The 17,668-nt window shown below is 38.1% G+C and overlaps 1 protein-coding gene across 12 annotated transcripts in view; it reads left to right on the top strand.

The window, feature by feature from the left end:
* LOC122572855 (potassium voltage-gated channel protein eag) overlaps nt 1–17,668 on the top strand; it is a 149,945-nt gene that overhangs the window by 87,958 nt on the left and 44,319 nt on the right. For all 12 annotated transcript variants that reach the window (XR_006318578.1, XR_006318579.1, XM_043738425.1 and 9 more), the window contains 2 exons: nt 11,642–11,742; nt 16,021–16,153. Coding sequence is in view for 10 of the 12 variants with exons in the window: in XM_043738425.1 (XP_043594360.1) it covers nt 11,642–11,742; nt 16,021–16,153 (234 nt within the window). In the remaining 2 variants the exon portion in view is untranslated. The remainder of the gene's footprint in view (nt 1–11,641; nt 11,743–16,020; nt 16,154–17,668) is intronic.

Raw genomic sequence — 17,668 nt, 5'->3', positions numbered from 1 at the left:
CTGTATATCATCAAGTTATCGATCAGATAAATAAATAGAAATTCTTCCATCATTTATCCAGCTCCGTTCTTCCTCATTTTTATTATTCCACGATATACAACAATTTATAACGCTAATATCTCAACTGGAACAAAGAAACGTTCGTAAATAATCGCTCGGTCGATCCATCGTCAAATTACAGAATCGCAACAATTCGTTTCCGCCCTGTTTCACTTCGCCCAATTATTCCTCGTCGTCGTGTCGATTTGGCACAGCAACCGCATCTCGACGTTCGCTTCTCATCGTTCTTATATACATCATTGCTTGACGATCCAGCTGGCAACGATCAACACCCATCCTCGAACACCAGAAGAAACGACGAAGTTACACGCTGCTCGACTTGACCCAACTCGCGGAACAATTTCTTCTTCGAAACAAATTCATCAGCGAAGCTATAACGCTGTCTCGTTCGTTTTCGTCGAATCGTCACTTACTCTGCGAAATTTTGAGCCACAGAAGTACAGAAAACGCGTGCAAGATCCAACGATCGAAATATGCAAGAGAATACAGAGATTTTGAGTGTACAGTTTCAGGTCGAGCAACGCGTAGAAGCGGGCGAAACGTGAATTCTCGTGGGAAATCGAGTTTAAAGATTGTACATTGGAACATAGTCAATTTTTAGACTGGACAGGACTAAATTATTCATAGGATATCGCGTGGAAAGTAAGTGGAGAACGTAGCTTTTTTCCCCGCTAAGTTTAAAACAGAGTTTAAACACGTTTAGTTCGGAATGTGTCTAGCACGCGCGTACGATAAATTTGAAAATTTATTTTCTTCGGAAACGAAGCGTCCTATAAACAAATCTTATTCCACGTTTTCTATTTATTTTCACACGTAGAATCACCTTCTGTCGATCATCTGGTTCTATCCAGTCCGCAATTAGCCGTGTTTAACGAGTTATTTGGCGGAGTATAAATATTTGGTAATTCTTGCAGTTAGCTACTCGCAAAAGTTGACTACCTTTTCTTTTTTTATTAATTAAAAAATAAAATAAATAACAAAATTAATAGAGTCCTTGGTAATCTGGGTCGATCGTAGAGTTTTATAGGCGCGATGCCTGTATCAAGCGTCCCGATACCTTGCAACTGGGCTGTACGTTTAACGAAAGTTTACATGGAACAGATAATAAAGTGCAGTGTTATGTAGAGTATAAATCCGCGTGTACGAAATCTATTAGGTTGTCCGAAAAGTTTCTTTCGTTTCATAAGTGAAATAATAGATGCACAACATTTTTGATTTTATATTATTTTATGCATTTATGTAGTAATAAATGTAGTAATATGGATTTTTGTAGTAATAGAATAAAATGGATCAAACATAATTCAATAAAATAATATCGTAGGATCTTACTACAATTAGTTTATTTACAATAGATTAAACAGATGTTGGTTAAACATGAAACGATGGTTAACGTGTACTAAATACAATAAGGTACTACAATTAAGACAACTAAATAGTTAATTTGCAACTCTCATCACCACGGTTCCAAAGCTCTTTCTCACACGGACCACACTCTCTCAACAACGCAATTCGCACTCTCTGACTTCTCAACTAACACTGACCGTTAATTCGTCTTTTTCCCTTAGCGTCCCTTCGTCTTTTGTCTTAGCCCCACCACGCACGTGATTGGCAACCGCTCGTGACGTAGGCTCACGGAGGCCATTTTGGCGTAACTATCTGATTGAAGGACCGACGATACATTATTGGGCCTGTCGCCATTGTTGCTCGCTTACAAATTAGTCCAATGGCCTTTGAAGTCTCAGGATATAGTTTGCACAAAATTCTAGTTTCCACAAAACCAAACCGGAGAATCCTAGAAAATAGCTCGCTTTTAAATGATTCTTCGTGATTTTCTACGAGACAAACAAATTCCTTAGCGCGTTCCCTCAAACGCTATATCGCTTCCACGTAGATTTTCGAGTGTTCCGAGCGAGAAATATTTCCATTTCAAGTAAAGTATTTCTGCCAACGTTGTTCATCTTTGCAGCTACACTTGTCAACGCGCACATAAGCCAACCGATTCAATTCGCGGAACAGTTTCCTTCTTGCGTTGCACGTATTATTCATCACGTAAACTTCTGAAACGTCTCATTCGTTTGGTCGGGCCAATGGTTTGCCAAGCCATTCGAGGATCGTTCGCTTGCGTGGTGTTCCTGTTGCATAGGCCTGGACGGGAAGGCACACGCTGGTCGAGGATGCATCGTTCAGAAGCTTTCAAGACGCTGGGCTACGATTCGAGAGGACACTCGATGGAAAGTGGCTGCTCGTCGCCGACTTCTCCGCCGTCTTCTTTCACCCATCCTCCTTGTCAACCGTTCCAGCACGCGAGACATTGTTCTCGTTATCTTGTGATCGACTCGCGGCAAGATAGACGAGACGATTAAAACGTTATCGTAACTGTGAGGAGCGTCGTTCGATACGTCTCGCTACTAGAAACATGGAAATAGAAATGTATTTTTCTTTTTTTTTATTATTATTTAATTTGTACTTTACAATTTTTCCTGCTGGGCATTTGGTAAAGAAATGTATTTGCGTTTGAAATGATTAGACGATACGTTTCTTCTGTTAGAAATTTCTTTGTTTTGTCCCTGGCGCGGTTGATTTTTTGTGTTTTAATATTTTTCTTCTTCTTTCTCTTTTCCTTTTTTAATTTTTCCTTCTTCTCCTCTTCTTCTTTTTCCTTTTTTATCTTCTTCTTCTCGTTTTTTTTATTTTTTCCTTTTTGCCCTCTTCTCCTTTTTTTCTTACGTTTCTCCTTCTTCTTCTTTTTCTTTTGTCCTTGTATAATATATAATGTACAAAATAGTAGTATGAAGAAGAATAGTATAAAACAATATAGATGGTACAGAAACGAATAGCGTAAATAAAATTTTGAAAAAATTGCAATTGGTCGGAATCGCGAAGGAAACAAGAGAATATCGCTCTTTTCGATTTATTTTTATCTGGTTCTTTTAACGAAAATTTAAACGACAAATTTTGAAGATTTATGGCAATTATACACACGCTGATAATTTCACCGAAATCGCTGAACGTTACTACGAGTTACAAAACGAATTAAAAATGGCGAAGATCACAGTTTTGAAATTCGCTGTAGTACACAAGTCTGCGATTTTACCGCAAGTCACCGATCAAAGCCGAAGTTTGCCGAATGCACATTTAAATTGGTCGCATCGTTTCGTCTCTATTTAGAAGTGGTTTCTTTGTGAGGAGCGTCGCCTCTTGTTGCATCCCTGCTCTTTGTTCTGCGAACAATTTAAGAGCTGAAAATGCTCTTTCCACGCTGGATTGCGTGGCAGGTACCGCGTGAAAATTGTGGCCAATTTTGCTACACGTGATATCACCGCATACTTCTCTTTCCAATAGATCATTAAATTCGGTGTCGATGTCGACATCTCTCTTCCTTGTAATTCTCGATTTCCTATACTGATTGAAGTGCTTGTGAATTATCATGCAATTTATCGTCGAAAGGAGAGTCCACTTGGTTTCTCTCTCACTCTCACTCTCATTTCTTTCGCTGATTCTTTTAAGAGAGATAAACAAATTTTGTCTTTTTTCTTGCGCTCTGACGATAACGAATGTTCAAGTTTGAAATGCAAAAAAGAAAGCTGTTACTCAATGAATACTACTCGCCAGTAATGTTAACGACAATTGACAATAGTCGAATGTAACCAGAACAACATTTTTCGTTGTTGATAATAATTATCGGTAACGAAAAGAAAATTTTGATCATCGACGATGGTTATTGGTAATCAGAATTAAATTTCCATCATCTGTAATGATTATTTGTAACCAAAATAAAATTTCCATCGTTGATAATGGTTATCGGTAATCTAAAAAATTTTGATCGTTTGTAATGGTTATCGGTAAAGAAAACATTCTTTTCGTCTCCCATAATGGTTATCGGTAACCAAAACAAAATTCTGCTGATCGATAACGATCATTGGTAACCAGGAAAAATTCTGCTCATTTGTATCGGTTACCGGTAGCTAGAATGGAATTCCCATCATTAGTAATGGTTATCGTTGACCAAAACAATTTTTTCGCCGTCGATAAAGAGTACCGCTAAACAAAATAAAATTCTTATTGTCGATAATGTTTATTGGTAACAAAAAAAAAAAAAAAACAAATAAAAGAGAAGAAAAATTCCAATCATTTATATTGGTTAGCGACGAGTGAAATTAAACTTCTATCTTTGACGATGGTTACTCGTAATCGTAACAATTAAAAGCTAAATATCTCTTGATCGTTTGATTTTCTGAGAAATTCGTTCAGATTTCTGGATAACTGGCCTCCGTTCGAATAAGAATGAACTTTCTCACCATGACTTACCGCGAAACGATGTTTGGCATAACTGTTACTTCGGGTCTGTGACATTATTTTGCGTCTTAAGGAGGGTAGAAATTCTCCCACTAGGTGCATGAATGAGTGCTTCCAACCAGATGGTCGAGAGGATAATAGGTGGGTGGGTTAGCCGCGTAGAAAGTTGCATAGGGTTGGTGCACGTAGCCTTGACCCGTTTTCATCGAACGAGCCAGGTCAGGAGAGTGCGTCGGTACCAACGTTATAGAATCGAGCTTTTGCTCGCGTTGCGTGCAGCACTGGTGCACGGGTACCCGTGCACGCCTACGATTATCGTTATCGTCTTTTCGCCTGTAAACGCGCGAGAAAATGGCAAATGTCGAGGAAAATGAAGGAAAATTGCAAGAGCGGGTGGACTCGTTTCGTGTTTTGTCCAACGACCACGTGAAACTATGCGTAACGCGTGCAAATTTGTACACGCAAAAGCGTAGGAAACGCTTCTTGCAGATAGGTGTTTTTGAAGAGTAAAATTTTTCTTTTCCCTTCGCTGCTTCGTGTTCGTTAAAATATCGAATTTATACGATCGGTTTAATAGAATCATATAAGCTTTTATAATAAATTGCATCGTGACCCAGCATCAATTTAATAACATCGTATAACGTTTAATAATAAATTACGTCATAAACATCGTTGCATTTAATAACATCATAGAACGTTTAATAATAAATTACGTCATCGAACATTGTTCATTTAATAAGATCGTATAAGCTGTTCATTCACCAAATCTTCCGCTAGATGCATAAAGCAGAATGTAGGAAAAATTAGCCGAATTATATACAGAGTGTCCCCTGGCTTTAATCAACCCATGCAGATATCTCATGAACTATAGGTTACTCTAAAACGTATGATGTTTCCAATAAAACTTGTTCGTTTTCAAGGGAGATGTGTTACGATGATCAGCAGATTTGTCTAGGTGGAGGCACTTTCGAGATCTCAGGATGACCTTCCTTTTCTTAAATGGAACTATACACCATGTTTCCATACACCGTTTTACGACACGCTGTGTTCCATTCTCTGCAGAAAAGTATCCAACTGCAGAGTATCTGCAAAATGCTTAGTTTAAGAGATGTTTCAATGTTAATTTCATCGAATCGAGTGTACAAAAGATAAGGAAAACACTGCAAGGACGAAAGCACTGCATTATCTTTCCTTATCTTCCATATGGTAAGTTTTACAAGATTAAAGCTAAAATAACTTTTGAACCGATTATTTTTCGATCTAAATACACTAACACCTTTTTGTAAAGAATTAAAAGGTGCATCGAACGCTGTATAAAGAAATATATAGTTCCATTTAGAAAGACAAAGATCACCTCGAAATCTCCAAGGCCACCTACATGAGATTTGTCACCAACAGCAACAAGTTTTATAACCAGAAACAGAACAAGTTTTAATTGAAAGAAATAACATTTTTTCTTTTTTTCGAGTTATGTATAGTATATGAAAATAGAGTGAAAATACTATCGAGTGATATCCACGCCGTCGAATTTGCTAGTTGACACAATAGAGCCAGCAGTCGTTAGTCCAATATAGATATTAAAAAAAATGTAATAATTTAGGAGATATTTACGTGGCTGGGTTAGAATGAGACACCCTGTATAGGATGAGCATCGATCAAGCGCTTTGGCAGTCAATTTTGAAGAATTTCACGAAAGTGGAGCGAACCAATCGTGAACAGTTCACTATTAATATGCAATCATGAATTATCTGCATCGTAAACATCATCAATTTAATGATATCGTATAACGTTTAACAGCAAATTACATGATAAACGTCATCGATTTAACCAGTTAGCTGTTGCGGCTTCTTTGAAAACTTTGAAAATTGCGTACCTAAAATGTGTGGCAAAAAGTAAACGATGACGAGTATACTCGTCAAGCACGGAGTACATGTGGTTGTTGTAACAGAATTAAGTTGCAATGAAACGATTGTTTTATTTTTGAATTTTATTACCGTGATAATCGAGATATTGCCATTTCCTCGTGACGAGTATACTCGTCAGAAACAGCTAATTGGTTAGTAATTTTGCTTGGTCAGTTAATACAATGATCTAAAAGTTGATAAAAACAGTGGAAGAGTTTGCAATCGAAGGATGTACGGGCTCGAGAATTCCCTAGCGATTCGTAATGGCGACCGGCGGAGAAATGGTGAAAAAACCATCGACTTTAATTAAGGCAGAGTCGGTGAAAGGAGCGACCCGCTTAAATGGGAATTCACCACGGACGAATCTCCGGTAGAACCACGTTGACCAGCGCGCTTCTATAGTACACGTTGAGAGCGAACTCGAGAATTTCATAATTTCTTGCCCATTCATGGCTCGTTGATGGAATTAACCGTTTCCGAGAAACGAGGATGAAATTATCAGGTAGTCGAGAGATTTTCCTTACCTTCGTTTTCTATCGAATTTATCGATTATTTATCACCGATAAATATTTCTCGCTTGATAAGAACGCTTACGCTTTACTCTCGCTCTATCGTCTCACTATTATTCTAGAATGATTTCGTTCAAACTAAAAGCAATTCTATTTTTTTAAGTAAATTTTAATTGTCTTGAATCATAAATATATATACATATATGTAAAATTCATCTGAAATTATAATCGAACGGATTACTTTTCCTTTGGCAAAGAAAAAGAGAGGAGAATTGATCACATAATTCTGTTTCTATACATCGTTAACCAATTAGGTATTTCTGACGAGTATATTCGTCACGAAGAAATAGCAATACCTTGTGTTACGACGAATATATTCGTCATGTTAAAAAAAAGATAAAACTTGACGAGTATATTCGTCGTCGCTTACTTTTTGCCACACAGTTCAGGTACACGCTTTTCAAAGAGGTCGCAACAGCTAACTGGTTAAAGTGAATGCGGTAGTTGCAGCACAGATGGAACATTCCGACCAATCAACGCTTCGTAAAGAAAAAGTCTGTCTGCTTCGTGTCTTCTGCCAAACTTTCGCTTTCCAGATTCTTTTAGACACTTTCGGTTTCTCGCTCTTTTGTCTGCCCACGTTCAAGGACCTTTTCTTCGGCCTCGCTCAGCCTGCAAACCATACGCGAATGAATCTTCTCTCAGTTTACCTTCCGTTGCACATTCTTCGACCGCACTTTTATTCCTTTCAAACGTATTTCAGTGTCAGCGACTTTCTACCTATGAAATATCTCTATCTTTCCGTTACACGATTTTCTTTGGATCGAATTTTCCCCTTAATTAACATCATCGTAACAGGTACAATGTGTTTTATTGTTCGTGTTTTCACCGACACGAAATTTGTCCCATACGCCAGATTTCACCAACAACAGCTTTTACCGACTGACAGTATTAGCAGAGGGGCGTGAAAAAGGATTTTTATTTGTGTAGATTTATTACTGTAATTAGGGAGGGGTGAAAATTACTAGCTCAAACCTGACACACTGACCATCACTGTGGTCTGTCACAGATTTGATATCGTTTCGAGCGTTGAAATTACACGGAAACTTAACGTTGATTAACTGAAATCGAAGAGAAACTTATTTCATCGCTAGCCAGCTTGTGCTCTGTATTGGTTCTGGGTTGGCTTTCCTGATCAGGCCGGCCATCAACTACCCGCAGCAATAAATCTAGGAAGAAAAATCCCCTAGCATCTTGCTGTGCTAATGCCAGCAGCCAGTTGACGCTATTATCAAAGCTATTGTCGGTCAAAGCTATTGTCGGTCAAAGCTATTGTCGGTGAAGGTAATTTGAATGGAACTCGTGTTTTACACACGTCTTACGTGTTTTCCTTTCTATTATACAGGGTGTCTCGGTATCAACGAATATTCGTAAACTTGAACAATGTGGTTTAAGTGTAAAAAGAAAGAGAGACACTATGAGGAAAGAAAGTCAGGAAAATAGCAACGAGTAACGAAACGCGAAGAAAATTAACCACAAGACGAGCATAAATATAGTGGATAGGTGTTATCAAAATATGTACAGGGTGTCTCGGTGTTAAACGACCAAACTTTACCAGTTTGTTCTACGAATGGAAACAAGGAGGAAACGTTACATAAACGTAGTTCTGCGAACGCTTTATGAGAAAATTGTAACAAAAAGACGGAACCTAAAGGTAGTAGACTAATATTATCGTGAGAGATGAATTGGTCAGGGAGGACGTATTGTTCGGTTGAAGAGGTCGCCAGGTCTCACGCTGTCGAACTTTTATCTACGGGCAAACGATAAACGCGATAGTGTGTCGCATAAGAATTGATTCGAGATACGAACCGATACAAAGGATTCACGTGACGCATTCAGTGAGCCGAAGCAAAATAAGTATCAAATTCGAAGAGTGAGAAACTTAATCTTCGAAAGATACTGTGTACTCGAAACGAAATAATACTTTTAAAATAGCAACACAAAAGTCTGATTCATTTGACTTTTCATGTTTCTCGCGTAACTTTCCTATAAAGTGCTCGCAAACAATATTTTGTGTTACGACGAGTATACTCGTCATGCGTAAAACGTAGTCATAGTTTGCCGTTTAAATTACAATTTAGCAATCGCAGTGACTCGCAGTGATAAAATTAAAAAATAGAACCGTCTTCTCGTTACAACTTCTACGTTATAACAGCCATGCGTAACCCGTGTTCCACGAGTATACTCGTTGTCGCTTACTGTTTTATCGACGATACTGTCGATATTTCAAGGTTCTCAACGAAAACACGGTATCGACGATACGTACCGATTCTTTCAATTGAGAACCTTGAAATATTCACAATATACAGTCTGTCCAATTTAAATCGACGTCTATGAACACATCTGTAAAAGTAATCGTAATTGATACCGGGAACGTTTCGAACAAAAGTTAGATGGCTTCGAGGGAGCCGTAATTTCATGCAAGCGTTTTTCTCTAGATAAAAACACTAGATTGAAACAACAATATCGATCGTGTTGGAGCGATTCTCACTTCTAGCAAAACTCTACATCTTCTCTAGTGTTTAGCTTTCTTAGTCGTCGAAACCATTGAGTATTTTTTAGCTTTAAACCAATTTGAAGGATCTTTCAGCCTTACAGCCTTTTTCTAGGAACATGCACAAATGGTGCAGCTTATACTTACACTTATTTAGATATATTTCTATTATATATCATTCATGCATTCCTCTTTCTATTCCGAGAGAACATCAGCAGGTCGGACACTGATCCAGCCCAAACCATATTCTTCTCCCTGTTTTCTACGCGATATCAAAGACAATTTACTGAATGTCCAGCTGTACAAATTAATTGTCTGCTCGAAAATGAAGCGTACACGTGAAAATATAATCGTAACACGAATCTTATCGAAGATTCTTGCGAGCATCTGGGAAACTAAGCTCGAGCTGTGGTTACTTGCAGAGGAAAAATTAGCGCGGAACATTGTTCGCTTGGCAAGTTATTTTCTTCGAGTTGGTTGAAATCGACGAGGTACGGCGTTCTCGGTGTAACTATGAAAAGTAAGTGAGACACGAAAAATTCGATAAGCGTCTGTATGCAAACTTCAGTAACTGTCCGCGTAAGAAGGTTTTCTACGCGAGGAGTGTCCGACTACTCTGGCGAGTTAACGTAGTCGTAGAGCCGCGTTATCAAAGGAATTTCAAATGAACTTGAAGCGGGAATTGGATCAAGGAGCGAGGGAACGCGTGAATGACGATTTCCACGATTTTTCTTCGGTAGACGCGGCTCGAATAAAGGTATAAAGTTCGTTAATGCGGTACGTGCGCCGCCAGCGAATAAGTGGATGAGGGAACCTGACCGAGCGGGCTGGCTGAAGAGGTTGGAATTTCCACGGAAAATACACGCCAGCTATGCGGAAAATCGTCGTCGTTATTATTATTCCGGCTTTATTACGTGCCAAAAACGTCGCCGGCTAAATAAATACGGATTAGGATATCACGGTGTTATTTTAATATCTAAGTAAATAAGAAAGTAAAAAAAAAGAGGAAAAAATGAATTTAATTTCATATCACTCTCATAGAAAGAAGACTAAAAAGAAAACACCCCACTGACCTCACTAAAGACATAAAATATACAAACTCGAAAATGGTACAACGGTAGGGGTAGCTATCCACATGTTGGTTAGCAATAAAGCTAGAAAAATTTACCGAATGTCCAGCTGGACAAATTGTAAAGCACAAATTGAATAATAAAAAAGAAAATTTTATATCGTCGGTGGAAATCTCCCTACAGCGGCTACGTGCAAGGTTTTGTTTTTAAATATTTTTAAGGCACACGTGTATTAAAGTTGTGGAGGAGTAAATCAGTGAGATCAGTTTTAATATACAGAAGAGAAAACGTGTCTTGTTCAAACTTTGGATACGTTTTTAATGTTGGAAATATTATACACTGCCACTCATAAATATACGAACAAAGATACGAGAATTGCCGATATTTGGCATGGATCGAACGCTTCCCATTGTTCTTATTTTCTACTCGTCTTATTTTTAAGTACTAAATAATGTAACATAGTTAGAGGTTCAAGCGTAAACAATAAACGTAACGAGTGGATGTTGCAATATTTATGACCAGCAGGTTACAGACTCGATAAAGTAACTTGTTTTCTACCATTCTTCTTTTTCTACAGTGGCTGTAAAAAGTACCGGCACGCCATCTTATTTATTGTAGGTTATACACCGATTAACGAGGTAGAGGTATATTAAACTTTGTTCAATAGCGATTTAATAGAATTATTATTTATTAGTACTTTCGTATTTCTTTCTGTAATATCTTTTATATCGTATTCGAAAATTATCTGAAATTAGTCTAAATAAATTTATTCGAGAATACCATTAGATTGGCAACTAAGTGATTGCGGATTTTGTCGTTAGGTGGTATTGACAAACTCCGCAATCACTTAGTTGCCAACCTAATATGAAAATGAAACGTAGAGGAAACGTCGTGAATTGTCGTTATTTTTCGTTGAGATTATACGAATAAAAAACAAAGTACCGATCGAAAAAACATGGATCCGATGTATATTTAAACGACTGTAATTCATTTTACGCGAAAGTCATGGATTTATACTGACAAGAAAATGAGTAAAGGAAGAAGAATTTAATTAAAAATTATTCTCTCGATTTATGTTGAATTTCATTTAGAAATTTTGATTAGAAGTCGGAACGATTTTTCTTTTTTAAATAACTCCTCATCTCGAATATAATTTCTTAATAAAATTCTTCTTCCAATTCTAATTGTAGGAAAGAATGGGAAAAACACGAGCTAATCTTTCCGTGTGTTCTTTTTTTCTGTTCACAGCTGACAGCAGTTTTCTCCTGGCGAACGCTCAGATCGTCGACTTCCCTATTGTCTATTGCAACGAAAGCTTTTGCAAAATCTCTGGCTATAATCGTGCCGAGGTAAATAGCCTGTTCTCCGCTTTCCTTAAGCCTCTTTCGTCCCACGGCGAACATTTCGCGGCCGGACTTACCTTTTCAATTTACCCCTTCCACTCTTTTTCAAACTTGTTCCATCGACCAAACCTACGATAATCGAGTTTCCACGGAGAAATAATTGTTCGGGATATTTTTTTCTTATTTTTTTTTAATGATATTTTTATATTAGAATATTGATAATTATATTTTTATAATTATAATACAAACGTAATTTTTTTTTATTTTATTTGATAGAATTTTACAATCAATTCTCATTGAGAATGCAAACGTAATGAGAAGAGGAAATACGAGAAGATACGTTTCAGAACGTTTGTTTGGAGTGTTGTTTGGTAAAATCTTAATATACTGGGTGGCTCGCAATTTAGTATACAAACTTGGCCGGTGTATCGTGTGGATAAAAATACGAGTAGAATTTCGCATAGCAGTGCGTAAATGCTTGGTTGGAAAATTCTAAGGAAAATATAAAGTGCAACAAATACGCTAGTCGATACACTCTTCCTCTTCAACGGAGAATAAAACAAGATACATAGTGTTTGTGGTACACGTTGATGTAAGTTTATATATCGACACGTATATATAGTACGATAGTTTCGATGTATGTTTGCTGTCCTCGTGCGTGAGATTCGATCTCGAAACGATAAATTCTAATATTTCTTTGTTTCTAAAACTTTACACCGATAGAGATGGAAGATGCTTCCACACACAAACATAAATGTCTATAGCTTTACGTTCGTGTATCTTTGTTGCGAGACACCCTGTATAGTAAGGAAAAAACACTTCGATTTATCTAATTCTTTATTGAAAACTAATAAGCTAATTTGTTTTTTTTAATTCGAAACGATACCTGAAGCGATGAAAATGCGATGAAAATTCATGAAAGTCATCGGAGATAACAGAGAGCTGCAAAATTCGTACGAAACGATAGTGAGGAGAAGCTCGTAGCGCGCTAAGAAAGAGTGAGAAACGCCAAAAAGTCTCAGAGGTTAAACATTTTCTGACTCGCCTCACGAATTCACCGCCGTATCGGAATACCTCGGCGAAACTCCCATATATCAGCCATTTTCTCAGCGACTTTGCAGGCTAGTTCGGCGCTTCTTAAACTTTCTTCGTCCGCCAACCCAATTTGCCTAGAAAAATTTTACGCAATAGAAACATACAGTACACGGAATCGACATGCAAAAGGAAACGATGATCGATAACAAATGAAATTATTACATTATTATTATTATTATTATTGTTCGATTTTAAACCATAGCTTGTTATGTTTATAATTTAGATTCGCGTATTGACCAGATGAATACGCTTGTTCATCTTCGCGCGAGGAGTTACATTTTGGCCGGACGTTCGACATACCTCGGAGTTAGCGATATTTCGATTTTGACAATCGTCGATTGTCGAGTACGTCGTTTCGCCACAGATATTTCGTATCAAATGTTACGTGCGTGTCTAAGACCATTTTAGAAATCGTTGAAACTTCTACGCTAATTCCAAGCAGAAATCTACAGTAGTTGAAAGATTTTTTGAAAAGCTGTCGTCGTCCACCTGTATCGATTAATAGTTTCACGAATTCTTCTTCATCGCTGATTGACAGATGATTGACATTCTTCGTTTCGCCGGTCTCTGACGGCTGCAAGATATTTTCACCGCACCATGAAGCTGAGTTTGCATTGCTCCAGTGGCGTTCCAGTACAGTCCAGTGGTCCAATCCTGCACTGGTTCGTAACTGGTATAATGCGATCAGTGTTTCCGTTGCAGTGAGCGATCGAAAGTTCTTTTTTCAATCTACATTCGGGTAACGTTCCAGCGTTGCTGGAATCGTGTAGACTCGATATCCAGTGCTGGCTGAATGTGTCATTCCAGTAAGTAATCCAGTGCAACGACTGGATGGAAGATCCTCTTTCCAATTCAATCTTTACCTGCGCCGTCGAGAACAGTGTCACTGGAATCGTGTAGCTCGACGTCCAATGCTGGCTAATGAGTAGTACGATTTAGCCAATGCCATTAACCAGTTAACTGCGTCCGACGTATATATACGTCAAAGTAAAACTTTCCTTCGACGTATATATACGTCAATGCAAAACTTTGCTTCGGTACGGCTGACGCGTATACTCGTCGTGTAAAATAGAAAATTAGCATTTACTATAAAAGCTCAAAATTTTGGTAAAAAGTAATATACATTACATCTAGTTTTCTTCGTTCTTCCAGTAAAACTATGATGTATTTTACACAAAAAAAAAGTCTGATTATTTGATTATCCTCTTCGGTATTGTACTCCGTATAATGTACTGCTTTTTATAAATTCAGTTGATTATCTTCCCCAACACATTGGCTGATTTCCCGAATTGTTTTCTGCACTTTACTTTATTATTTTTCGACAATTTCTACATTTTTAATAACAACACCTTTCTCTCTCCAACGAATTGTTAATTTTTTCATCGAATAAAACTGTAATCTTCCCTCGTCTAGCTTTACTTTTCTCGTGAAATTTATAACAGCGACGCTTAGGAATGTTTGCCCAGTGTTCGACGTATATATTCGTCGTTGCTCGATTTCAATCCCGTAAGGGATTTTTAAAGCTAACTCCCGCGGTTAACCGTTTAAAGTCTACCAAATTTCACGTGTGTTCGACAAATACTGTGATAACGTAGACACGGAACGGTTTCTAGTCGAACAACTGGAACGTAGTCGCTCGATCCAGCGACAGAACCAATGCAAACGCAGCTTAACTCTGTTAATTCTGATGCCGTACGAGCGATTCATAGCTTGAGGAAGCGCTGCGCTAGCTCAACTTTTAAACTAATTTCATTCGCGAAAATCACGCCCGATAATCGGATTATCCTGGTCGTTTAGCGCGGACGTAACCGGTTTAACGCGATTGTAGTTCGTCGCACCTGGCGCGGCCCTGTTTCCATCTAATTTCCCGATAACACACGCCGCGAAAAAACATTCACCGTGTACCTAATCTCACGACGATTCCCTCATTTCGCTTAATTACCAATTCTCCTCCTTAGTTCGTCCTCTGGTGAATTAAATTCACCAGGTTACGTTGGATTTATCGTAGCTAGAAACGTCCCGAAGCACAATGAATCGAATTTAGCGTTTGATTCCACCGTACGATTTCCATTATACGCGTGAAAGCGTAATGGAAATGTTTATGGCATTCGTTCTTGGAAAGATGCGATGGTCGTAGCGTAATTGAGAGCCGAAATTGAATTTCTTTGGCTTCTTTTCGGTTTCCTCGGTCGAAATATGGTAGGAAATGCTATGTATGGTGATTCGATGGTAGGAGAATTGGTAGATGTAAAGTCAGACGTTGGGATATTCAGTCGTTGCGTATAAAGTTGCTCTCTGACTTTTTAGACATATTTTTCTTAATAAAAATAATGTTTTTTAATAAGAATGTATATCTCAGTTTCGTTCGCTTTTCGTACGAATATTTTTATATAAAAATATGGTATATTGTTCGCTTATATCTCGAGCAAGTGCATCTAATGCAATCCGAGACGTTGAAAGTTCAAAGTTTTCTAATAAATTTCTCCGTATTCGCGGTAACCTTTTTTAAATGGAAAGCGATAAAAAGATAATTCGAGTTGGAGTAGTGGGGGAATTTGTAGTTTGAAATATTTGATGAATTCTTACTTCCAAACGTTTACTAATCTCTAATTCAACATTTTCGCCAATTGTTTGCTTAAAACTCGTGCCAATCTTCAATACGAAACTTTCACCAATTGTGCCAAATTTTTGCCAAGTTCTATTTCAAGGTTCTTGATAATCGACGTGGCCTCTGACTCGCGAATTTTCACCAATTTCTAATTCGTCATTTTCGCAATTATTTTTACTAATTTTTTATTAATAATTGTTCCTGATAAAAAGCAGTTCTTGATGACTATCACTCGCAGAATCCCGTGGTTTCTGACTCGCGAATTTTCACCGATTCCTAATTCACCATTTTCGCAACGAATTTTCATTTCGCAACTTTCGTCAATTTCGAGCACGAAGCTGTCGCCAATTCCTCGCCTCAAATTTGTCTCAATTTCTCATTTAAACTTGTTGCCAATTTTGACTCCCGATTTTTTGTCACTTCATACTTGAATATTTTTGCCAAATTTTATACATTCGTCCTTTCTTTATTTTGGCCAAATTCCAACATCCAACCATAAAAACTGGTGTACGCTAAAACTTTCGTCGTCTTCAACGACGAATACGTTAGATAGCGATGTAAGTGGATTAATCTGCCGTCAGGTTATGCAAAAGTCCTGCCGCTGCGGATTCATGTACGGGGAGTTGACGGACAAAGATACGATCGCCAGGATCGAGGAATGCCTCGAGGGCCAGATTCACGATCAATTCGAGATCCTGCTGTACAAGAAGAACAGTAAGTACCCTTACGATATTTACTTCGCATGGGAGAAGCTTAAGTGTGGTGTTCGTGGCTTCTTTCATCGCCGGAATCGACGACTTCCATTTTAAAGGCAAACAAAAATCAGATCCACGTTTCGGACAGGTTAAAGATCCTGGTTGGTTAAGATCGTTGAAAATTGTTCGTTCGTAAGATTAAAGAAAAAGAAGAAACAGTTGTATTTTCTTCAATTGCTAACCAGTCTCTCTTTGATGGAATTTTTACTAGAAATCTCCAAATTGTTAACCAGTTAGCTGTTGCGACCTTTTTGAGAAGCGCGCAGCTAAAATTTGTGGCAAGAAACAAGCGGTGACGAGTATACTCGTCAAACACGGAGTATGTGTGGTTGTTCCAATACAGGATTAAGCTGTAGTGAAATGACCGTTTTAGTTTTTAATTTTGTTACCGACGGAGCTCGCGAAAATAGAAAATATTGCCATTTCTTCGCGACGAGTATACTCGTCAATCACAGAGTATGTGTGGTTGTTCTAATACAGGATTAAGCTGTAGTGAAATGACGGTTTTAATTTAAATTTTGTTACCGACGGAGCTCGCGAAAACAGGAAATATTGTCATTTCTTCGCGACGAGTATACTCGTCGAATACAGTTAACTGCTTAAGGAGAGACTCGTTTCGACAAAGATGTTCTTACGAATCTCCTAACCTCTAAAATGAGCAGATTCGTTCGTTTCAATCGAGTTTCTCTTGCAAGTTTTCCAATTGTTTAAGAAGTCTCTTCTTACGATATATAAGAAGATACGCGTATAAGAAGATTCCTTTTTTCTTGAAACGTTTCAAAGTAAAAAATTGTCAAAAAGATCGAGACGAAGATTTCATAAAATACTTGAAGTAAAAATAATCGAGATTTTCCAGCTAGAAATTCGCAACGACTGTAATATAAAATTAAGCTCGAGGAAGATAAGAACCAATTAGCGTCCCTCGTAAGATTTTTCGAATATTTTTACGAAACTTTCTACTATCGCGCTATGCTTGACAGCCAACTATACGTATAACTAACTATATTTATTTAGAAAACTGATTATACGAAGAGTGTAATAACAATAGGTGCATGTATTGGCACGTGCGCTACGAAGAACGTGGAGGCGATTTGAGGCAGAACGCCTTTGGGGCCTATAGATGGCCGGAAGTCGTCGATTGCTGGCGAAATGATTCTGACAGAACGCCTCGAGGCACGAAAACGACGTATCATTGTGCATGCTCGACGCTGGTCGACCACCGAATACCGAACTCTGTCTGCATTCATCTGTATAATCGTGGACTGTCGGCTTCGAGAGTTTCCCGTGTGTTTTCACGTGTTGTTGATTGTCGTCACTGTCGCCTGGTTCACGCAGACTCGCCTCGTGTATCAGTACGAGTACTTATATATTACTACTACAACACGAGTATATCAGAAATCGAAAGAGAGAGAGAGAGAGAGAGAGAGAAACTCTCCCTTTTGTCTTCATTGACCATTCTACTGTTCATTTCTGA

The sequence above is a fragment of the Bombus pyrosoma genome, linkage group LG11, assembly GCF_014825855.1.
Source record: "Bombus pyrosoma isolate SC7728 linkage group LG11, ASM1482585v1, whole genome shotgun sequence".
Lineage (NCBI taxonomy): Eukaryota > Metazoa > Arthropoda > Insecta > Hymenoptera > Apidae > Bombus > Bombus pyrosoma.
The sequence above is the reverse complement of the archived record's forward strand: the minus strand, read 5'-3'. Positions and strand labels throughout refer to the sequence as shown.